General features: G+C 28.0%; 2 protein-coding genes across 2 annotated transcripts; one reads left to right on the forward strand and one right to left on the reverse strand.

The window, feature by feature from the left end:
- The first annotated feature begins 19 nt into the window (after positions 1-19).
- LOC107448225 (MAP kinase-activated protein kinase 2) lies at positions 20-19,197 on the forward strand. Its single transcript, XM_016063350.3, has 10 exons — positions 20-447; positions 1,178-1,317; positions 5,342-5,406; positions 6,691-6,770; positions 6,934-7,060; positions 7,367-7,442; positions 10,339-10,463; positions 10,852-10,937; positions 12,475-12,555; positions 14,624-19,197. The coding sequence occupies exons 1-10, from the start codon at positions 61-63 to the stop codon at positions 14,738-14,740; spliced, it is 1,284 nt and encodes a 427-aa protein (XP_015918836.1). The 5' UTR covers positions 20-60; the 3' UTR covers positions 14,741-19,197.
- A 3,013-nt stretch (positions 19,198-22,210) lies between these two features.
- LOC139425442 (zinc finger MYM-type protein 1-like) lies at positions 22,211-23,637 on the reverse strand. The gene is made up of 2 exons (XM_071180335.1): positions 23,632-23,637; positions 22,211-22,849 (listed from the first exon to the last, which is right to left on the reverse strand). Exons 1-2 carry the CDS (start codon positions 23,635-23,637, stop codon positions 22,211-22,213), a joined length of 645 nt encoding a protein of 214 aa, XP_071036436.1.
- Positions 23,638-25,240: the final 1,603 nt, after the last annotated feature.

The following is a 25,240-nucleotide window of genomic DNA, read 5'->3' on the forward strand; positions in this document are numbered from 1 at the left end:
CAACATTAGTTACGCAATAATGGCAACGATCGAATACGATTAAAGGGCTTTAAGGAATATATGGAAGAAAATAAAGTTGTGGGTGTAAATAATCAAAAAAATTATAATAATCTCTATAATCTGTGGTCTACATTTGTTGTATCATCACAATCTAGTCAAACTAATTTAAACCCTTTTCATGCCACTGACTATAATGTGTTTTCAATTTTTATTTTATTTTACGGATTTGTGTCGTTTTTAAAATCGTTGTTGCCTTCAACTTCTAAAAGTTTACCTAGTACGATGAGCTCATTTGATAAATTAGGAACTGCTCGCTCTACATTATGTCCCAAATCAGTGTCTGTCTTACAAGACTATTCTATAACAGATACAGTGCTTGGACTTGGAATAAATGGCAAAGTTGTTGAATGCTTCAATCGTAAAACAGGAATGAAATATGCTCTAAAAGTAAATACCTTAAGCTACTATAGCATTACTTTAAATTATCTTGCAATAGAGACTTATGTCATATATATGAGCTTTATTAATATTTCTTTTTCCTGAAACTGACTTTAAATAAAGAAATTATTTCAATAAACGTAGTTTAATTTGCTGTTTAGTTAAAAAAAATACTTACATTTTTTTACAATGAAAAACATCATTCTTATCGGGCTATTATTCCTTTAAAAAATACTGTAAACATACATTGCAGTCCATTATTCTGGAAAAATACTAAATTGTTCAACATTTGATTTTTTTATTATCTTCTAAAAATACATTTTTTTATTGTATCACTTCTGTATTTAGTTTTGCTATATGCTAAACATTTATACTAATTTAAAATAAAGTATTAAAAAATTATAACCTACATGTTTTTAATTCCAAGATTAATCAAAAGAATCACTAAAGAGTAACATTAATTCCGGTATAATTATATTGGGGTATTATAGGTATTTAATAAAATAACAACGTTTGTATGGTACAAACAGAATAAATATTTAGATTAAGGGCTGGTAGTTAACTTAAAGGAAATTTGAAACATATTAACAAAAAGTGAACTGTGCTTAAAAGTATATTTTTAAGATTATCATTATTTTGTACGTCATAGAATATGTAATTTAAAAAAATTATTAACTATTTATATCTTTTTTTTATTTTAAAAACTTAGTTATTTTTAAATATTGTTTATGAACTTTAGGTACTGAGGGATTCTTCAAAAGCAAGAAGAGAGGTAGAGTTGCATTGGCGTGCCAGTAATTGCAGGCACATTGTGAACATAATTGACGTATATGAAAATATGTATGGTGGTTATAAATGCCTATTAGTTATCATGGAATGGTGAGCACGTTTTATATTTAAAAAATTACTATTGGAAGCTCTTGTGATTTATTTGTTAATTTGACCAATTTTATGTTGTTACAAAGTACTAAAGTGTTCATATGTCTTTATTATTTAAGTAATTGTCCAGTCTTATTTAATTTATGTAACTTAGTTTGAGCAGAGAGTTATCACCCTTTGGAATTAACATTCTACAAATAAATACCTTTTGGTTATATGGTCTCCTTAAGGAACTGTGATAATTTTTTTTCTTTTGCCTGATTTAATTTGTCACACTTTTGTTTAATTAGGCTTACAATGTTGTTAATGATTGACATTTTTTTTTTTTTAATTTTAGAAGTACAGATTTTAAAATTGTTTAAATTTGTTATAATTGATGGATTTTTAATGTGACACTGGTTTTTTTAAGCTGAAATTGTAACATATTGACAATTTTTTGAGCAATAATAAAGACCTAAAAAAATTTTAAATTACGTGAATTAGTTATAACGTTTAAATAAAACAACTCTGTAAAATTATCATTGAATATGAAATTTAATTGCATAAAAGATTAAAATTGCTATGATATTCCAAAATGTAAATATTTTGTTTTATATATTCTGAAACATTATGATTAGAACTCTTTGTTTAGAAGAAAAAACGTACACAAATTTTGCCTTATTTTCTTTCATTTTTTTATTGATGTATTATATACAATTCAATAATACACAACAATTCAAGCTGCGCAAGCTGAAGCAGCAAAAGAACTAATTTCGATTAATAATATATTAAATGAAGGCAAAACTTTTAAGTTATGTATCACCTAAAATTGAATTGCTTTGTGATAATCAAGCAGCTATAAATTTTTCAACTTCTTCAGTGTAGAACCATAAGACAAAGCATATAGATTTTAAGTTTCGTTTTTTAATAAATTTAGTTTTGAATAATGTAATAGATATTAAATACATAAACACTAAATTAAGTAAATCAGATATTTTTACTAAACCATTTGCTAAAGAATCACTTCATAAATTCTGTGGTCAAATCTATGCAAAGTAATTTAATTTTCTTTAGTAATTTAAGTAATTCTTCTAGTAATTTAATTTTAGGCAGATCTGCCTGAGGGAGCCAATTGTTGGAAGTAGTTTGACTAATCAGTCAGATCTTCCCTTGTATTATGCATTTTCTTAACTCACCATAATGTAAAATTATTAAAGTTCAAGGTTATGTCATCTTTATAGAAGAGTAAAAAACCTTTGTATAACTCATTAAGTATTAATTAAAGAGAAGGAAGTATACGACTAAACTTCTATCTGTTTCTTCATTTTAATCATATGCAGTTGAAATAAATCTGTTCGTGAAGCAACTGTATTAAGTATAAATACCTCAGATGTTGCGACATCAAGTAACGGTGTGCTAGCTTGTTTACTTTTCAAGATGTTGTAAAGTTTCTTAAAAAACTCTGTGCTTCGGCACATATCTGTTTTTCTTCAAAATATTGATTGTTGAAACTGCAAGTAGGTCATTTTATTGCTTCATCATCATTGTGCTTAAATAACTCTGCATCCAGCCTAAGATTTGTTTACCTTAAAGATCTATTATCTGGAAAAATCAATTATTCAAAATTGCCGAAGTCCCAACAATTCCGTATTTGAGACTTTCCACTGTAATTCAAGTTATATATTTAAATTCTTCTTTATAATGATGTTTTTTATTTGTTATAATGCAACTTTAAAAATTAAATATTTGAGTTAATTATAGTTATAATTGAGTTAATTAATTGAGTTAAAAATTAAATATTCTTTTTAAACGTATATTAATACATAATTAAGCTGGTCGTGATTGACTCATTTAAATCTTGTTAAACTACATTAATATGAATTGATATATATAAATAAAAAAACAAGAAATTAATATATGTTATGGTTAATACTTTTTTAATTTATGCAATTCAATACTGATTTCAATCCATCTTACTACTGATCTTAAAAAGTGTGCCATTTTGGATGTATTTTACTTTAAATTACAGTCATGTTAACATTAGACGCATAACAATATTTTATATTTTAAAAAAATTGTGTCTTTAACAGGGGTTCACAGCCTATTGTCCACGAACCAAAAGTGGCCCACATAGCCTTTTAACATGGCTCTTGAGCAGTCTGATAGCATTAAGAAATTTTTTTTTTTTTAGCCATGTCCTGTAACACTAACTTACTGATCTGGTTCAAAGTGTGACTTTTTCTTTATAAAAGTTTGGTTTATGCATTGCAATGAAATATAATTTAATTACTAAAGAATTTATAAAATTAAACTTTAAAAAAAGAGAAAAAATTCTATAAGTTGATAAGATAAACAGAAAATATATTTAATTTGATCAACAATCATCACATTTATCTAATACTGTATTATTAACAACATGCCCGTTGGCTGAGTGGTAGTGCTTTGTGCTCTTGTGCCACAGGTCCTGGATTCAATCCTCGGGCCGGGCAAGGTTGACTCATGCCTTCCGTGGGTCGATAAATGAGTACCAAGCATGCTTGGGAACTAATTCCTCGTTCAGCTGACCACCTAACCGGAACATCTGCTCTTGCACCCCAGAGCCCAAGTCAAGAAAACTGAGATAGGCTCAGTAGGCCTTGGCCCTCTGTGGGCTATCGTGTCACTGAGTTTAATTTAGTTTAGTATTATTAACAAATTTTATTTTCTAAATAATAGTTAACTTTTACAGCGAAACTAAATTTATTTAATTTACCCTTTTTGTATTCCTATAAATTCACCATAATTTGCTTTGTAATCTAATAATTATTTGCATTATTTTTATTACCTGAACCAGAGCAAAAGATAAATTATGCATCTGTAACTCATTGATGTAACAGAGTCTAAATAATCACTGTATTTTTACAATTACTGAATTATGTTAATGCTGGTCCCCAACACTGTATTATAGTTTTGTGGCCTGCACTCCTGGTTTGTAGAAACATTGCTTAAGCATGGAAATCCAACAGGAACATAATATTAAGTTATGTTGGATTATCTTCAATAATCTAATGAGACAAAGACATTAAAATTTTTGTTTTCAAGTTAAATGGTTAGTTTAATTGGTGTCTTGAATGGATATATCTTAGGACAAAGTTTCTTTCTGATATCACATTCAAGCTGCAAAATTTCCTCGCACCAATCTGCCATTTGCGATCAAATAATTAAGACTGGTGAGTAAGTTCAATTCTTTTATTAAATGTTGAGTTTTTAATTAAACTATTTACACTTACATTATCGTGACTCAGTAAAATGATGTGAGGAAGTGTTTAGTTAACAAGCAGCAACATATTCCTTTTATTTTGATCAACCTCTTTTCACTTCTGAAACCATTGCTTCTTGTAACAGTGAAACCTTAAGACAGCTTTATTTTTATTTAATATCATTATCACTATAAAAATTGTTAGATTTCTAAGTTATTTCATGCTTTTATGATTTCAGTTGTAAAAATATTCGTACAACACCTGTTAGCATTTTAAAAATTTTTCGTAATATTTATCATGAAAGTTAAATAATGATTAGTAAAAATTTTAGACTGACTGGTATTCATGCCCTGGGTTATAACCTTGTAGAAAGTTTTTTCGCTGTGTTTCTTTCTTCCATTCCAAAAATGAAGTTATCTAAATTCAGCTGTATGAAAAAACTAACCGTAAGAGGGTATAATGCTTGTTCATTTAAAAAATGATTTTTAATTTTTTTTTTTTCTCCAGGTTTTGGTGGCTTACTTCTATTTACATCTGGTATAAACAAATACTTATAATTATTGTTCATTGAAAATGCTGTATTGATGTTAATTTAAAAAGAGACTTCTCTCTCTTTTCTTTTTTTTTTACTTTACAATATGATTTAAATCATAATTTGCTTCATATTATGGCTGTTTGTGATATAATTTTTTTTTTTTTTTTCAATTTGAAAAAATCGTTAATCACTGTGGAGAGTTTATTTCTGAATGGGGGTACTCTTTTTAACAGTCTGTTTGAAATATTTATATAATGACTATTATTTTCAGTATGGAAGGGGGAGAACTGTTTCAAAGAATCCAAGAGCGTGCAGAGGGAGCATTCACTGAGAGAGGTAATTGAAAAAATATGTGCTTCTTTGCTATTTAGTTAATTACATGTAAGTAATTTGAGGGGCTCAGGTTCATGATCTTCAGTCTATGCACAGCATACTCTTTCTTAATTTTTGAGTAACTAATTCAGTAAGCATGCTGACTTTTATTTTGTTAAATTATTGAAACAAGTAAAATGTACATTCTTCTTATTTAATGGAAATTAAAATTGTACAACAGTGTTGTGAAGACTTCTGAAATGTAATAGAGACTGCTGTATTTAAAGTGCTTTTCACATATTCTTTCGACCAAGCAGGTAAACCATTGGTTGGTTGTCATGTCCATGGACATTCTACTAGATGCACAGCAATTCTCCGCATAGAGGTCCTCTTCGGAACAATCGCTAATATGCTATGTTGCAGCCATGTGACTATGAAAACTTGTGTTGAGGCAGTTTTTACAGTTTGGCAAATTTTTTCGTCTTGATCCCGGACTTCTGACCCAGGCGAGTCATGAGAAAAAGGTTGCCATTGCCTAGAAAGGTTAAACTTCTGCCTGTTTGTCCACAGAAAGTATTTTTCCCTTTTACCACCCAAAGAAAAGCCAGTGGAGGAGGCGTTCCCTATTCACCTCCTGGGGATGTACCCTCAAGAGGCTTGTAGGCTCCACCGAGGGAGAAAAACTAATGAAAGCTAATTCACTTAAGCTTTTATTTGATCTCTCTTTTCAATCGATATCAATTCAAAATGATGTAAATTTCTTAAACAAAGTGAAAAAATAATATTTCAGTCATTAAGTAGTTAAGTTGTCTTTCATGAAATCCAAACTTACAAAAAAAGCATATATTCTATAAATAACCTTTTTAAAAATAAATATCATAATTCACTTGGTGTTGCTCACAAATTAAAAGAAGATTTATCATTTAAGTTTAATATCTAAGTTTTAAAAAAAAGTAATCTCTATGCAGTTCAAATACTGTATTAAAATTTTTTAAGGGCACATTTGGTAAATTGTCTATTACTTTAAAAATCTTCATTGTATGTTTGTGTAGTGAAAATTTCTGTGTTCTTTAGCTGTGTGGACTTCTTTAAAAAAATTTAAAAGTGCATAATTAAAATTATTATTTCAAATTGTGTAATTAAAATTATCTTTTCAAAGTTTGCAATTAAAATTATCTTCATCTTGTGCCAAGGTTGGCAAGTTTTTTCATATGACGCATTTAAACTTTTAACTTAATATTCAAAATACCACTATATGTATTGTTATTAGTAATTTTTTCTACAGATATTTAAATTAATTTTTTGTAGAAGCTGCAGAAATAATGAGAGAGATATGTCTAGCAGTTCAGCACTTACATAGAATGAATATTGCTCACCGAGATCTGAAAGTAATTTATCTTTTATGTTATTGTTGAATTAAAATTAAACTTTTGCATGAATATTTTACTTAGTGAAAAAAAAATTATCCTAAATTTTATTTTATTTCAAATATATATCTCGAGTACTAGGTAGTTGTTTATAATCATTAAACTTTTATAATTTCACTTTCAGCCAGAAAATTTGCTATATTCTAAAAAAGACCCTACTGGAATACTGAAATTGACAGATTTTGGATTTGCCAAAGAAACAACCAATTTCAATACTCTTCAAACACCTTGTTATACACCATATTATGTTGGTAAGGAAAATATATTTAAAAAAACATCAAGTTACATTGAAACAAAAAACAGCAAAAATATTTTAATATGAATATTTTTTTTTTTTTGAAGTTACAATTGCGTATGAAGTTTCATTGCATATGCACGTTCTTTTAAGTTTTTTTCTTGCATGATATTTTTTTAACTTTAAACAACATAGGAACAAAGATCAATTTTATCCTTTTGTTTTTATTATATGCTATATAAAATATGATTTAAATTTGAAGTGTATATGATGAATTATTTTGTTTTTCAAAATTCCTAATTATTTTTTTAAATGATTATAGCTCCTGAAGTGCTTGGGCCAGAAAAATATGATAAATCATGTGACATGTGGTCCTTGGGAGTAATTATGTACATTCTGTAAGTTTTCTCTTTTTAAGCTATTTGTATTTTTATTACGTTTACATTCAAATTGCTTCTTTTTGTATTTTTCTGAATGTGTAATGGATTTCTGATGAAAATTTAGACTAAAAATATTTAGATATAATTGGAAAACTTAGTCAGCAAAGGCATTAAAAAATATATACACTAGACTTCTGAAGAAAATTTAGATAAAAAGATTTTTAGCTATAATTAGGCAACTTAGTCAGTAAAGGCTTGAAAAAAAGATTTACACTGGCAAATAGTAAATTTTATTAGATGTTCCATAAATGAAATTATTATTTGTTTTCGTTGAGATATAATTGTTTTTATCAAAAATTAACTTCTATTCAGGGTTTCCAAAATATGTTTACTATTATTAGTATAAAATTTATGATGGAACTAAAATTTTTATTAAATACTTGTTGCAATATTGTTTTAAATTTTGAACAGAATATGTTCAGTGGGAGGAAGTATGCTAATAAAAAAAATTTTTTTATTGATATTTAGCGTTCATGCCGTTAGAATGACATGGCGACAAATGTCTCTAAAATCATGCGTAGTGGCAGCAACAAATTTGTTGTCTTGAAATTTTGCAATTTGCAAAATAGTAACAAAAAATAGTTTTTTGCATCGAATTACATGCATTTAAAAAATATTTGTTGTACAAATTTTATTGCTCTACGTGTGGAATGGAATTCAAATGTATGGAATAGAATATTAAATATAAAGTGTCTGTTGAAAAAGTTATTAAATTTACATGTTGTGCTGTGTTTTGCATTCATATACTGGCAGTAAAATTGTTCATTAGTATAATAATACATTTTGCTCTTTTAGAATTGACTTTATTTGAAAATTTATAATTTTTTCAATTAATTTTTAATATAATATTTTGTTAGTTTTTATGCTTTCTCTGTTTTCTTCATTTAGTTTTTTTGGTCTCTGCATTTTAATCTTCATGTTGAATCTATTTACTAATACAGTAGAGAACCAATTATCCGGGATGCTCGGGACCATCGCTATCCCGGATATCTGAATTTCCCGGTTTTCTGGATCGACCAAAAAGTGTCGTTAATCGATGTTTTATCGAACCCTCATGCACATATCCTAATCATATTTGGAAAGATTTCTGTATCGTGATCTGTTGCAGAATAATCGCCAAGTTTTGGCGGCTATTGAGCAATGGCCTTAGAGAAACTAAAAATAAGAAAAATCACAGAAAGTGACCAACTTGAATCGTATCCACCCCCAGGCAAGCACCTACTTGTTTTTTTAAAGTTCAAAATCTATTTGGCACTTTGATTTGGTGATTGTAGTTGGCCCTACAGATAACGATAAGGAAATATCCCCTTATATTTTTTTTAGAAATGAAGAGTTTAAGAATCTTTCATGAGTGCTCAAGAANCGCGAAAAGAAAAAAAATCAAACGTAGTGGAATCAGAAAAACAAAACTGTAATCTGCTTCATAAAATAATCCTATGTTTAAATTAATAAACAATTCTCCTTTTATTTTATTTTTTTTTGTTGATAAAAACAAGATTATTAATTACAACAGATGTAATTCCACACCAAAAAAAACTTGCAATTGATACCGCACTTCCAAAGAATGAGAATTTATTCAAAAGAAAAAGATTTTATTTTTATTAGTCGAGGACGTCAAATAAATATATTTTTCTCTTTTCTTTTTCTGTTCATTGATATGCATGCAATGCATTTTCCCCACCCCCCTCGTAAATCAAGCAGAAGAAGAAATCAGCATGCCACACCCTTGAGTTTGATTGACGGCCTAAAGGGAAAAATAAAACATTCCTCCCTTCCCTGCCTTCAAGGTCACGGAGGAAATGACGTTTCTCTGGGTTAAAGGGGGAAAAAATTTCCCCCTTCCTTACATTTTCCTCTACTCAACTTCAAGGATGAGTCCAATTTCCGCTTTTTTCGTTCTAGTTTAAAATCGTTCTAGTTTAAAATGGCGGGAAAATCAAGCAAAATTTTTCCCGGTTTTCTGGTTTCCCGGTTATCTGGATACCGGATAAATGGTTCTCTACTGTAATAATTTTTGATTTTTTACTCTTTATTTTAATAACTACCAATGTCCGATTATAGGCTAATGAACCTAATTTGTTTTAGGATGTATAATATTAGTTATAGGGTCAAATTATTTTTAGGGGATGACAGTAAATAATTTTTGTGTACCATTAACAATTGTAAAGTTTGATTTTCTCAAGTTTGTCATATTAATATTTTGGACCACTAAATAAATGCCTAGGTGTTCCTGTTGAACAACTAAATTTTCATTGCAATTCACCCTATGGATATATTTAAATTTTAAAAAATCTGCTAGGTGGAAAATATTTTCTTTCGAAAAAAGACCCTTTTGTCATCCATCGAATAAAAAAAGCTGTATTTTCTCTAGGTACTAAAAAATAAATCTATAGAAGTTTAAGTCCTGAGATAGTCTAAGAAAATATCACTTTTAAAATTATATTGGAATTATTTTTATTGCATAGGATAATTTAATGTTTAAGCAATATAAATTATTAAATTTTATTTAAAAAAAATAAATAATTACTCGTCCTTTTAGATTGCTCCCACACCTAAATGCATTTGTCATTAAATTTTTTTTCTTCAATAAATGCAATGGACAGAATTTTTGAGTTCAACACTATCAAGAATCCTGTTATTCATCGTCCTAATGTCAAACAACAAGATTAAATATATCCTCAATTTTTATTACATTCTCTGAATTATTTTTTCTTCTCAATCGGATATTGTCTATCAGATTTTTGTATAATTTTACGTACATTGACTCCACAAATAGTAATGATTTATATGCATTTTTAATTGCATAAAAAATGCTGCTATACAGTAAATGAAATTTAAATTCCTATATTTGCAGACTTTGTGGATTTCCTCCATTTTATAGTAATCATGGGTTAGCCATATCTCCTGGAATGAAAAGGCGAATACGAGCTGGACAATATGATTTCCCTAACCCAGAGTGGGAAAATGTTTCAAATGATGGTATGTGCAACATTGCTGAGTGAATCATGTCTTTTGTGAAATATTTTTTAATAGTTTGTAAATAAATTTATACAAAGCTATTTTTTTTACCCAATTAAAGTGTGCCTAATATTTTATTTCTTAGATGTATTTGTAAAATTTCCTTTTTATTTCCAAAATAATTCTTGCTAATCTGTGTTTCAATGAAAAATGCATTTTAAAACTGAGAAACTAACAATGTGGTAATCTTTAAATTTTGTAACCTTATCCTCTCTGACCTCTGCAACAGCTATGATATTTGACTATTTTAAAAGTGCCTTATTTTCTTTCTTTCATATAATTATTAATACTGATACTCTAATGGACGTATTTTGTAAAATATTAACAATCTATCTAATCTTTCCTTCAGCCAAAGAACTTATTCGCGGACTACTTAGAACAGATCCAGCTAAGCGGTTAAGTATTGAAGAAGTTATGAACAACAAGTGGATTGCCGTAAGTAGTTTATCCCCTTTAAAAAATTATAAATGAATATAATCCACATTTTAATTTTTTGACTCGTGTGGTCTCAAAAGCTTTGGGAAATGTGTCAAGCAGTTGATCTCTTCAATGTTATCTTTACTTTTTGCATATTTCTGATGAAATACTGCTCTTTATTGCAAAAATATGGTGTAGAAATTTTTTGGGTAAAGGGATGCATTTTTCTGGAAAACCTGTTAAGTCAAAAATTAAGCACCATTGATTTTCATCTAGACTTAGTTTTTATTGGTAGAAATAAAATCCTCTTGCCTATTGATCGTCAAGTGCTAGTCACTAAATATTTTGGTGATCACCTGATTGTCCTTAAAAACAGTAATAAACATTTTCTAAATCACATTTAAGAAAAAAAGTATACTTTTAACTTTTTCTTCCTTTAATTGTAACAAAAGAAAAATATTATTTTGTTGGTGACCACTATATGAATGTTAGAAATGCACTGGGTCCTAAAATTTTGCAGGGTTAAGGTTCCTAGTGGAAATAGTCTTGTACTCATTCCCTATAGTGGCCAAACTTTTTTTTGTTTCCCGGCCAGGTATTATGACATTTATGCAAAATAATATAAAAAATTTCTATTGGACGTACACAGAATATTGTTTTAAATAAATTAAAAAGTTGTTTAAGTGTAGAAAGATTAACAAAACACTTTGCTCCGAAGAGGAGACATCCTGTTAATAGTGGGCTTTATAATAAATTAATTTTTAGCCTCACTGTAACGTAAATGTATACCTAACATGGGAACAGGGGGGGGCAGATGTATTTTGCAATTTTATTCAGAAATTCATAATTTTTTAGAATTGCTGTAATAGTCTTTATGGTATAAAGATGTAAATTTAGACATTATCTGTTATAGATGTGCCTATACTGTCTGGGAAGAACGATCTTAGTCCCAGAATTTATACCTAGCAGTTATGTGAAAAACTTAGTCCTCTAGGCGTGTCATTAAAAAATGTAGCTGAAACAATGAAACCAACAGAGGAAAGTGTAAACAGATATGACAATACTTTTAAAAATTAAATACAAGTTAGTGTAAGGGAAATCGTGTATAGTACACATACTGGTACTGTGTATTTCAAATAATGTGCGGTGTATTAATTGTTACGATAAATATGAAAAAAGTTCAAATAGATCAAGTTAATGTCATAAATTTTCAGTTCTTTAAATAGTAAGGGTTTTTCATCCTTTTTCGTAATCTATAACTATTGAAATTTATAAAAAATAGAAATTCAGTTATCTGAACAAAAAAAATTTAAGTCTAATTGAAAAAGTCAAAATTTTCCATTTTTGACCAAGTCTCTAAAATATCTAATAAATTAGTTTTACAACATTTTGTAAATATTTATTTTAAATCTAAACTGGAAAAATCTAGGAAGGGTCTTACGAGTCCCTTAGAACTTTTTAAATATTCAGTCATTCAATATATAAAAGTTATATTTCTGAACTGTATTAAAATTTCAATCAATATCAAATTTCTAACATTAAGCTTTTCTTTTAGCAATTCACTGAAGTACCACAAACACCTCTTCATTCTGTGCGAGTACTTAAGGAGGAGGAATATGCATGGCCAGATGTCCAAGTAAGTAACGTTAAAATAAAACTTATCAAATTATTTCATTTTTAGCTTTGATTTTTGGTGTTTTAAAATGATTTATTTTCTATATTACTAAAGCATAAACTTTAAAAAGTAGCATGACATTGACATTTTTCCATTTTGAGTTTATGAGTAACTCTGTGTAAACATGCTAAGTAGGATATTTAATTTGTTTCTGTGGAAAAAATGATAAGTTATTTGTTCAGTATATAATTTGAAGATGTTATCTCATAAGTTTGCAGGGTGACCACTCAACTGGAATGCCTGGAATTATCAGGGAATTTTTTTACTTTGGACAAAAACCTAGAAAAGTCAGGGAAATTCGGAAAAATCTGGGTTATTTTTTAATTTAGTTATTTTACTATCTATTATGCCCACTTTTTCTTAAACGGAAATTTGTCGCCAAACGATCGAAATATCGCAAACTTGGCAATACTTTAGCATCATAACATGCTCCATAATAATCCTGTTTAACTAGATAAGAACACCACATGAAACTCTTCCATGGACACTACCTCTTTGAGACTATGCATTCGGGAAAAGCAAAGAATGTGATAAGGTTGGTAGAAGGGGTTAAGATATTTGTTCCAGATTATAAAAACAGGGGATTTTCTTTTTTGTCTTCTAGTTTGTGGGTCAAATCCATTTATTATTCAAGTTCGTTCCAATGTTTTGTGGTTTTTTTTCTTTTGATAAAATTATTCAAAATATTTTAGTATTTTTAATGTTTATAAAGTTCTCCAGAAATGATTAGGTCATAACAAACGATTTTATTTCACACTCTTTTTCTGAAAGAATAAGAGAATACTTTGCTTGAATCCAATTGCTTAATTATTTTTTTCTTCACCAAGCCAACTGATCACACATCTTCTAACGATCGCTAACAGCAATTCTTGTAGACCAAATGTTGAATCCACACTTTTTTTTAAATTTAATTTTAACCTTTTAAATCATATTTTAGTTTTTAAAAAAAGGTTATTTTGAGCTCCATTATTATTATTTTTTTTTTAAGGTTATTTTAATATCCAATTGTATGTTGATAACATTAAATTTTATTATTTTGCTGGTAAATATTTGATTTTCGATTCAAAATTCGAATCGTGCAATCAGTCACAATGTTGAAACTTTGTAATTGTTGCTTGCAGAGATGATATTTCTGAAACTCATAACTGAATACTCAAATTTTTAAATTTCAAAGCAGATTTAGCAAAGCAAAAATGAGGTATTGATGGATGCAAAGATAGACAAAGCAAAGATATTGATGTATAATTGCATGGAATTTTCTTTTGCTTTATAAAAATATATTAAACAATGCATATCCAAGATTTTTTGGGTTCTCTATATTTTCCATTTGGTACACTTTGGGCAAAAACTATTTGAAGTAACAAATTAAAATATTTTTCTTTCTATAAAAACAATATGTTCCATAAGCTAAACATATTATTTTCTCAACATCTATCTTAATTTTTTAAAAATTAATGTTGTACCCAAATTTTGAAAAATGAAAAAAAAATGAAAAATCTTGATAAGTTGTTAAAATAATTCTACTCTAATTAATTTTTCCTGATTATATGTTAGAAAATTACATTTTAAAAGAAATACCTTAGAATATTGACACGTTTTTGGGTGGTTAAAAAACTATCCTACACTTTGTGAGAGAAAAGCATGGTAACCTAGAAAATTTAAGATTTGACCTGAAAAAAAGAAAAATTCGAATCCATCCATTGAATGGCCATCCTGGTTTGAAATATTATTTGAAGTAAACATTTTTATCAATTTTTAAATCTTTGAAATCTAATTTCTTACTTGCAACTCTTTTCAACTTCATATACAAAAAACCTTATTTCTGACTCTCCCCCCCCCCCCCCCNGCCCCCCCCCCCCCCCCCATGTGGTGGACTTTTTTGATTTAAAAATCAATCACAGTTTGTTTTTATGCAGAATCACACAGTTTCATCTATAAAACAGAAGAAAAAAATTCAAATTTGTTTAGTATTTTCTTAAGGCATATTTTTATAAAATTTGTCTTAACATTTAATTTATTATTGTTATAGGAAGAAATGACTAGATCTTTAGCAACGATGAGAGTTGATTATGATACTGTTCACTTGAAAAATCTGGATAAGACTAATAATTCTCTTCTTAACAAGCGAAGACAGCATCCAAAATGAAATGTGCCATTGAAAATTGTGAACTTATTGCGTCTTCTTCATTATGTCATTTTAATGGTTGTATCTATTCAATTACAAGTTTATAGTAATTATAATTGCAGTGTTGTGCTTTTGCTAATCCCTTTAGAGGATCTTCCATTATTCAAAATCTAAATACATGTAGTATCTGTACAATCCGAATTATGTAGGAATTTAATTGAGACTAGCTATTAATTAAATACATGGTGTTTAAATTTTGGATTTTGTTTGTTACTTAATTTATTTGTTTTATTTTATAGATTTTAGAGTTTGTTCAAAATTTTAATGTTATATCGTAAGTATTTTTAGTATTGCTCAAGTCTGTTTTCTATTTCATCATTCCAGCTTTAGTTAAAAATTGAAGACTATTTCTAGAAACAATCTGCCTATAAAATATTTAATTAAAATAGTTTACCTTGTGACTTTAATTAATTTCTGTTATGTTTTGATTCTATGGTGTCTTTCTGACTATGTGTTAAAGTAAAAAAAAAACACATACTCTTCAGATCTTATTTGTTACTTTAATTGAATGTTTTATTATTATTTTAATTTAACTTTTGAAATAACTGTACTATTCTGTGCCTTAAAAGGAAAGGGTTATTTACCCTGTTATAATGTGCTATAAAAACTTAGTAATCACTTGTTAAACACACTGCCACACTCTATTGATTAGAATAATTTTATATTTAGAATCACTTCGGATGTTTTTAATTTTTATTATTGAAATGAATTGACTTCAAGATTACTTGATTTTTAATTTAATGTTTTAAAACTTGAAATCTTTGGAACTTATCTGACACATTTTAGTGCAATTTTTATTATTATTATTATTTTTCAAGACTCTGTTTAATTATAAATAAATTACAATTTTTTGTAAAGATATTTTTCCTGGCTATTGCATTATTATTAATCTTATTTGGTTACTCACCATAAGATGTTCAATAAATCTATTTCCATATTATCTATGTAATGTAAAAGCTACAAAATACTCTCTCCATATTTAATCAAGTCTATTTTATCTAAATATTTGAACATTATACTTCTTTTAAGAGTTAATTGTAGTTAAATTATTTTTTGACTGAACTTTTTCAATTTTTTAGTTTAAATTTTTTCTGATCGTTTATTTAATTCTTTACAGTACATATATTTATAAATATTGTATTGTTTCTCGTTGTGCAAATTTGATTTGTACATAATAGTTTATTTGAATTAGAACAAATACTTTTGTGTTTACTTAAATATCAATTTATTGTTAATGTAAATATTATCTTATTGTATTGTTATTTTATGCGTCTTTTTTGAGACACAAGATTATATTAAAGTCTTTACTATTAAGAGAGCATAGATAAGTTCATGTGTATTACTTTAAAAATGTACAATGCTAAACTGAGCAATATCTGCAAAACATTTCTTTGCGCTAAACCATTTTGCCTTGGAAATTTTTATACATTTTATTAGTCGTAGATATATGCATTGCCTTTTCTTATTGACAATCGTGAATTTATACTATCATGTTTGCTGTTGTCAGTGTTGTTTTTGTTAAAAATTTGTTATGCAAGTACAATTGAACAGCTTATCCTAGCATTAGTTATCCATGTCTTTTAATTTTATTTAATGCCGGTGGTGGGCAGCACGTAGCTAATATACAGGTTTTAAATATTCAACTCTATTGCTGATTTCTTTAAAATTTACTTTGAATATTTCATACCACCAATCATTAATTTTACTACCAACTTGCACTTTTATACCTAGACGCATGATCTTTAAGATCAGTAGTAAGCTCGTCATTCTGTTTATAAAGTTACAAAGTATACCTCAATTTTTGAACCATTATAAAAATTTTCCATTTAAAAAGTCAACGGGTGTGTAGTATTTTTGCTCTTCCACCTAAAATCTATATTAAATAAAATATATAGATATCTTATTTGTAATAAAGAATTCAAAATGCATAATACACACTACTATAATTTTTTTTTCCATGGTACTTTCAACAACAAATGAGTATATCACATTTCTCTTCACTAAACATGTTTTTCTGGTGTCCAATACTTCAAAGTAGTGTTCCTTCACTTAAAACAAGGATACCAGAATATCAAATTTTAGCTAATTCAAATTAAGTTAAAATCTCTTTTTAGTTTAAATGGAATTAAGAACTACACTGTTTCTTGTGCAATAAATACACTGATTCCTATTTTTTAAAATTGTAATCTTGATTGATTTTTTGATGTCTATTAAAGTTTACGTATTTTTAACTATTTAAAGAGATTTTTCTTCAGACTTACTATATTTTTCCTCTTTTTATGTATTAAAAATTATTTAAATTCATGTTACTGGTGAATAAGTGTTTGTGACAATTTTTATAGTTAAATTTTAATTATTTTCTTCTTTACTCTCTTTTTTTATTGATAGTTAATCTTATCTCTGTCTGTGAACAACGAATATTGTGGAGGTTTTTTTTAATTACTTTATAAATGTTGTATAAATTATGAATGGTGTTTTGATTTAACCCTAGATAACTAAACTTAAATTTGTAATATTCTGTAGTTAATCATTCAACTTTACAACCATGAATTTAAAAAATATTTATTTTTATATTTTCTTTTTTTATGTCTAACAAATTGAATTTATTTCATCCAATTCTCATTAAATTATTCTTTAATTTTCTTTCAACTATAGAAAGACAATAAAATTTAAAGTTGGCACTCTTTAAAGATATCGAAGCATAATCATAACTACTAGACTTCACAGAACTGGCAAAGATCATAAATTTATTTAACAAATGTTTAGTTACCTAGTGTTAAATTATGTTTTTGTGCTATTTCGATGTAATCACTTGTTGACTTTCATTACACTACCACTGTAAATTGGTTGCTGACTAGTTGATCAAAATTAGTATTTTTTATTTTACTGTAATTTCCTACATCCTGCTGTTGTAAGAACAGTAGCTTTTTGTTATATTGCTCTTGTTGTGGACAACAAAAAGCATGATATATCTACGAAACTCATTATGAAATAACAAAAACTTTTATCTTTAAATATATTTTTACTATGCGCTAAGCTGTTATTATAAAGAACTGGGTTCGATTCTCAATGGCTTCTTGAAACCTAACCAACTTCAGATCAAATGGTACAAAGTAAGGGCAAACTGTTGAAATTTGAGGATGAAAAAACTGTCAATAACCTGGGACAAAAAAAAAAAATTTCTATTGAGAACAATTTTTAGTTTAATCACTGCTTATTAACTGTTTGAGTCATGTACAATACTTGCCCTTCTAATTCTATAATTATGATTCCTATTATATATCATGTATAAATAAAATATAATATAAAAGTATAGCATGTAAAATATAATATAAAAATATAGCCAACATTATTAACTATTTTTTCAAAAAGCATAGCAAACAAATTATTTATACTTTAAGATCATTAACATTTAATATATTTTATATAGTATTTTGTTTACATTACAGATAACTATGAGTTGTTAATTGTTAGTATTCTGGATTTTGATTTTAATTTTATTAGTTTAAGTAAAACAAAAGTCGTCGTTTTTTTAAACAAAAAAACATTTCTTTTGAACAAATCACAATAATACAGCAAAAAACTTAAAATGGAGCTTAAATGATACCTTTAAGCCCAAGAAATTGGCATTTTTTGTGACCAATGACAAGATAGTTTGGTAGAAACCTTTTAAAGAAACTGAGATGAAAATGCAAAAATAGTCTTCATGTCTTACAAATTTTAAATGTCGGATATAGGTTGTTCACATCATATATCTGCAAAGTTATATTTTATAATAATCACCCTGTACGTTAACATTATAAATCATGATTATACTATATTTCTCGATAAGTAAACTAATTATATTTTATCAAAAATACAAATGTTTGTTAAAATTAATTCATTCTTCCTCCCAATCAGTCCAAGTGTTTAATTGAATTATTCTCAATATTTAGAGTACAATTATTAAAATAAATTTTCTAATACATGTTAATTTTAGTATGGTGTAATAGGTTTAATCTAATTATGCAAAGCGATTAACATTTATAAAAGATTATAGTTTTCTATACCTTAATTTTGGTTTTGCGACATTAATTGTAAAAGCAAATGAGGGGTATAATGTCAAAATGATTAACGAACATATAAGATTGATCCCTTAAAAAGTACTTTTTCAAAATTACTTTATTTTTTATAATAGCTAATAATCATTTTCTACACCAAAATTTAGCAGGTTTTGATACTTAACTATGTCAAAGAAGAGTTTTTGATATAATGGTTAAAGCCATGAATAGTCCAAAACTGACTATCCCTGTCCCTGTGTAATGCTGACCACATTTCCACAATCATGTCTTTGGTGTTGAAATTATAGACCCTTAATCTCAATGATTCCTCATCCTGGCTCCCAGCGGGCTGTTGCATGAATACTTTACTGCTAATGAAAATAATGATTAAAAAAAAAAAACATTTATTTGTATTACTTTCTTATATAGTATTTAGAAAAGCAACAAAATACTCTTTTTGAATAAAAATTATTTTTAAAATATTTTTTTTTTATTTATTGCTATACTCTTAAAATGTAGTGAAAATTCCAGTGTCATGGCATAAAAAAATTTCTTGCACCTTAAATTGCGATGAGAAGAATATAAATGCATTTGATAGCTAGCAAATGCTGTTCATGTTTGTTGCACTACGGCACTAAAAAAAATAAAGTTCAGTGACCGCTTGCATGGATTTAGTGCTATCTTATATGAAAGGAAATGCTAATCATTGATTTTATTTTTTTGAGGGGGATTCTTGTTTTTCTAACGCTCTGGTAGACTTTTTTCCATGTGACCAAAATAGAGTGATGTGTCCAAATGTGCAATATAATAAGGGGCTTCTGTAAAGTTTTTTATTGTTATTTTGAATGAAATTATATAAATAAAATTGATCTTTTAAAGATCATCCTTATAATAATTAGGAATCTTTTCAGTTGTAGAATGTAGGGTTCCTATGGTACTGATTGTAGAATCCTCTCTCTGTACTAAAAATATATTTTGTATATGATTTAGCAAATGTCAAGAATGAATAAATAAAATATTTTTCTTTTCTCATGATTATTTCCATACTTAAGTTACTCGCAAGCTAACTTAATTTAGGGGTCAGTAGTTTTCTTTGTAAACATTGACTTCGATTTTAAATATTCATTTACATTACAAATTTTATTTAGTAAATGTAATCGAACTCACTGTTTATATGATTCAACCATCAGATAAAGATAAAAAAAAAAATTTGTCTTTTGATCAATGATTATGATGATTTTTTTATCAATGATTTTTAATCGATGATTTTTGACAATGATTTTTAATCGATGATTTTTTTTTTTAAATTTTGATTGCATGAATTTTTATTTTTTGTATTCATAACTACTTAGATTTTATTGTGTAAGATTATTCTATATGAAATTCATTCTGGAAAAAAAAATTACTGGTTAATATCAGCGAATGTTGCACGAAGTTGAAAAAAAATATCAATTGTAATTACATACTGCAGAAAATTATATTAATTTTTAAAAAATAAAAATTACTACTATTAAGAGGCAGCGTAAGTAACACAAAGTTGAACGTTTAACTTGTGGAAGTGTTTTATCTCTTTATATTTACAAAAATAACAGCCTCCATCATTTCAATATCATAATTCATAAACTACTAAATGAAACAATGATATTTTGCACATTTCTAGAGAAATGAATCTGATATAGCATAATTATACAGTGGGCCACTCTGAATAACTTTTGATCTAATGATTGAATCTTTCCGTTCTAAGACTCAATCTTAAAGGTTCGAGAGGGTGACTTCGAATAGGCTAATTAATTTGTGCAGATGATATTTTAAATAGCGACACAAAAGCGTATTTTCTTTTGACTAAACAAACCTTTTTTTCGATGGATTCGTATTTCTGACTCCCAAAATACGGCCCCCATAGCTTGGTCAGGAGAGCGGTCCAAGTTTGGACCCCTTAACCAGGGCCGTAACTACGTTGGGGCACCGCCCGGATGGTCAAGGGGGGCCCATATGAAGGGACCACATCCCGTTTTTTCAAAATTAAGTACTCAAATTATATAAGTATATGTAGGAAAGAAATTGTGTTAGGATAGAATTGATGAAAATTTTCTTTTTTGTAATTGCATATCTACTTTAACATAAAGGGAAGGGTAAGAAACGGTAAAAGACCTTTTCCGAGAATTATTTCCATTTCTTAAAAGAACAAATGCTTCACAGAGAAAGGAAAGGCCACAGCTGCATGTAGTTGATTGTTAACACTTTCAGTATATTGCACTTCTGGCAGCAGCTACCTCTTCAGCAATTGCTTAGTTGTTTCCTCTACTATCTAGGGTCAGACCCAGTAGCGTGCCAGCCGGGGGGAGGCAGAGGGCCCCTCTAAAATTTAAGTGATGGGGCAAACACTGTGTTTCCCCCAGTGGCGTATCGAGCCCGGGGCACAATACCCTTTTAGCGCCCCCCATTCGAAAACCATGTAATATTATATGTAAAATAAACTCGCAAATTAATAAATAAAGTCATAGACTCAAGCTAGGCTTTAAATTTGAGACAAAAAATGTAATTGAGAGAACAAGACTAGATTTTGAAATGTATATGATCATCTAGAATTAGTTCAAAAGATACCTATTATTTATTTTACATATTTATAAAGAAATATTTTAAAAACACGCAGTTTTAAAACAATAAAAAAGTAAATATTTATTATCTCTAAGGAGATACATATATTTAATAATAATATGATTATAATACATTAATAAAACTAATTACTATGTCTAAATTTTCCGTGCTTTTGATGAAGCAAATGTATCAATAATATCATCAAAATTGATCATTTAAAATTTTTCTCTTTCCACACTTAAAAATGCTAGGTCACTTAGGCGATCTGTCAAAATTAATTTTAATTTGCTGAATGAACGTTCGCAGCTAGCAATTGATACTGAGATAGTCAGGAGTATTTGAAATGCCGCTCTCAGATTTGGAAAAACATCTTCTCCATTCGAGATTGATTATAAAAGTAAGAAATTCTAATGGAGTTTTAGGTTTAATTTCTTTTCTACTGCGGAGTAACATTTTGCTGTCACATATTTTGATAAAAAGTTCTATTACATTGAAATCTGTATTATAAAATTCACCCAGATTTTTAAAATTTTTTTTCAAGGTCGTTATCAACATTATCCTTGTTTAATAAATTTTCAACGTCTAGTAGAAATCCAAATTTGAAATTAAGGTCACTTAATCGTGTACACATTTCTTGTTGGAGACGATCAAGAGTGCTTTTCATAACGCGAGAAATTTCACTTTCTGCGGAAAGACCACCATAGCCAATTCTCCAGGCACGTATTGTTGTATCCATATCCCATTTTTCACAAAGAGACTCTGCTTTTTCTATTGCCTCTTTACAGAGCTTGTCTCAAATTTCGGCTAGTTCAGTCGCTAATGATTCAAGATCATGGAACACTTCTCTAAAATTCATTCTAGGATCTTGTAATCTGAGCTGCACACGATCAATCCTTCTTAAGATTTCATACCAGAAATGAACTAAAGTTATAAAACTAAAGGTTAGTATATTTTGCAACAGAATTGTAGCTTCACTTCTGTTGTCACTTGTAGTGGTAGTGTGCTCTGCTAATTTTTCTATTAGTTCTTTTATATTCTCTAGCCCATAGATGATAACGATAACCGCTTGTATTCTGGCGCTCCATCGCGTTTCAGATGTGTGACCTGCCATCACGGCAGCATTATCGTAACATTGTGATCTGCAGTTTGTTAATGAAATTTCATCGTAATTTAATTTCTCTAAAATTGTATTTTCGATCGAGGCTGCATCTTTAGCATGTATTTCAATAAAACTCAAAAAAGATTCTTTGATGGAAACTTTTTTATTGATAAAATCAGCATCTACATACCTAGCGACTTGGGACATTTGTTCTCGATGAGAGATATCAGGAGTTGAATCAAACAAAAGTCCATAATATTTATTTCTTTTGATATCGTTTATTAGTTGATTTCGAACTGTAGATGCCAGAAGATGAATGAATTCATTTTGAATCTGTGGTGACAAATATGAGAACAACAAATTTTTCTGTTAACAAATTTTTTCATACTCTATTCACTTAATAATAGAATCGTCGAGTAGATGTAGTAAGTAATCTTATTTGATTTATTACTTACCAAGAATGCCTTGAACTTGAAAGGTAGTAACATAGTGAAATATACAATATAATTTATGCTGACATTAAACTTATATATAACATTTAATATTTAATAACATTTCATTTTTATTCTAAGCAGAGCGCGATGACAAGGACGTGAATTAAATATTGAAATATATTTAATATGAATATGAATTTAATATAATATTTAATATGAATTAAATATTATGAATAATATTTATGAATTAACATTTATTATATTACACTGGCACTAATTTAAAATATATTTTCCAGAAATCAATTATAATAAAAAAAAATTATCCAGCAATTTTTTGTTTTGCGGACCATTTGGCGCCCCTTTGTGAGTAGCGCCCGGGGTATGATGCCCCCCCTTGCCCACCCCTCGCTACGCTACTGGTTTCCCCCCTCCTGAAATTTAGACACTCACAAAAATAAAATCAAGTAAAATCAATACTTAAAAAAAAATTTTTTTTTCAATTTTGAAGCTATTTTTCAAATAGATAACTTCAATAGATATTCCTCTAAAATTTCAGTGGGCTGTCGACTAATGTGTTTTGCCCCTTCTGATATTTAGTCATTCGCCTTAAGTTAAGTCAAATAAGTACAGTACAGAACCCGTTATCCGGAAATCAGAAAACCGGAACGAAATTCGTCTTACCCTCATTTTGGAAATAATCATTAGTGTATTACTTCATCGTTTCTTCTTCTTTTTAAGATTATTTCCAAATATTTTTTTTTCAGTTGGGTTTAACAATAAAAAAACTGCTTTTTGTAGCGATTCAGAAAACCGGAAAAATCAGTTATCCGGAATAGCGATGGTCCCGACCGTTCCGGATAATCGATTCCCTACTGTATTTTTAGAGAAAGAAAAAAAACTATTCTTTCTCAACTTTGAAGCTACTACACAAGCACCAAGAATACACTAAGAGCGAATCTTTATTTTGTTATGAGTGATTGTGTTTTTTGACACTTGGAAATGTAAAATAAAAGTAGAAAAATATTTTCTTTCCAATTTTGACCCGATTTTCTTCCGAAATAGTAATGAGGAGGGAGGGGCGAGCAAAGTGTTTCGCCCCTTCTGCAATTTCAACGTGCTCAAAAATAATCAAAATTGGTAATTTTAAAAAATTTCATCTTTGAATCTATTTTCGATATAGAAAATGTTATTTCCCTCTGAAATAAAAGTGAGGGGGTGAAAAATCTGCTTCGCATCTTCTGAAATTTAAACATTAATAGAATAAAATCAAGTAAAGTTGAAAATTTTAGAAGAAAAAGAAATATTGTTGTTTTAAAACTTGGTCGATATTTTCCAAATAGAGAATTTCATTTTCCTCTTAACTTATAGTGAGGGGGTAGAAAACTCTTTTTTTCTCTTTTCTGATATAAAAGTAAGGGGGGCAAAAATGTGCTTTGTATCTTCTGAAATTTTAACATTTGCAATAATAAAGTCAAGTAAAATCGGTTATTTTAAAAAAAAAAAAAAAAAAAAAAAATTTGAAGCTATTTTCCAAAAAGAAAATTTTATTTTCCTCTTAAATTAAAGTGATGGGGCGAAGAATATACTTCACCCTTTATGAAATTCAGACATTCGCAAAAGTAAAGTAAAATTAATATTTAACTCTTATTTTCGACTTTAGAGCTATTTTCTAAATCGAAAACTTTTATTTTCCTCAGAAATTTAATTGAGAAGGAAGATAATGTTCTGAATACCCTTCTGAAAGTTTGATATTCGCTACAATAAAGTAAAATAGAATTGGTAATTTCAGAAAAAGAAACTATTTTTTTTCTAATTTACTAGCTATTTTCCGAATTGAAATAGAACCCCCCCCTCCCCGAGAAAAATACTTCTGTTTTGCTTCAATTTTTTTCTATGACAACATTTAATTTATTAAAAAAATTTAAAACTAAAATACGGAAAGAGAAGAAGAACATAAATAAGTATATTGATAATGATGAGCCTATAATACAGAATTTTTCTTTTATTGCTTTGAAGGGGAAAAATACGTTATAACCAAAACATATTTTAAGCACTTCATTTCACTAGTGAGAACATTGAAAAATCGCATAAAAATTTAAAGATGTTTTTTTTTCTCTGTCAATGTTATCGAATAAAAAATATTTAAAGATCTTTTACAACACACATATGTATTTTTAAGAAATTCTATTTTTTTTAATTAAAAAATTATATCGGCATAATAATTATCATAATAAGTAATTGAAGTTATATATATTTTTTTAAAATTTAAATTATGTATCTCGAACAATAT

Source organism: Parasteatoda tepidariorum, chromosome 4, assembly GCF_043381705.1.
Source record: "Parasteatoda tepidariorum isolate YZ-2023 chromosome 4, CAS_Ptep_4.0, whole genome shotgun sequence".
NCBI lineage: Eukaryota > Metazoa > Arthropoda > Arachnida > Araneae > Theridiidae > Parasteatoda > Parasteatoda tepidariorum.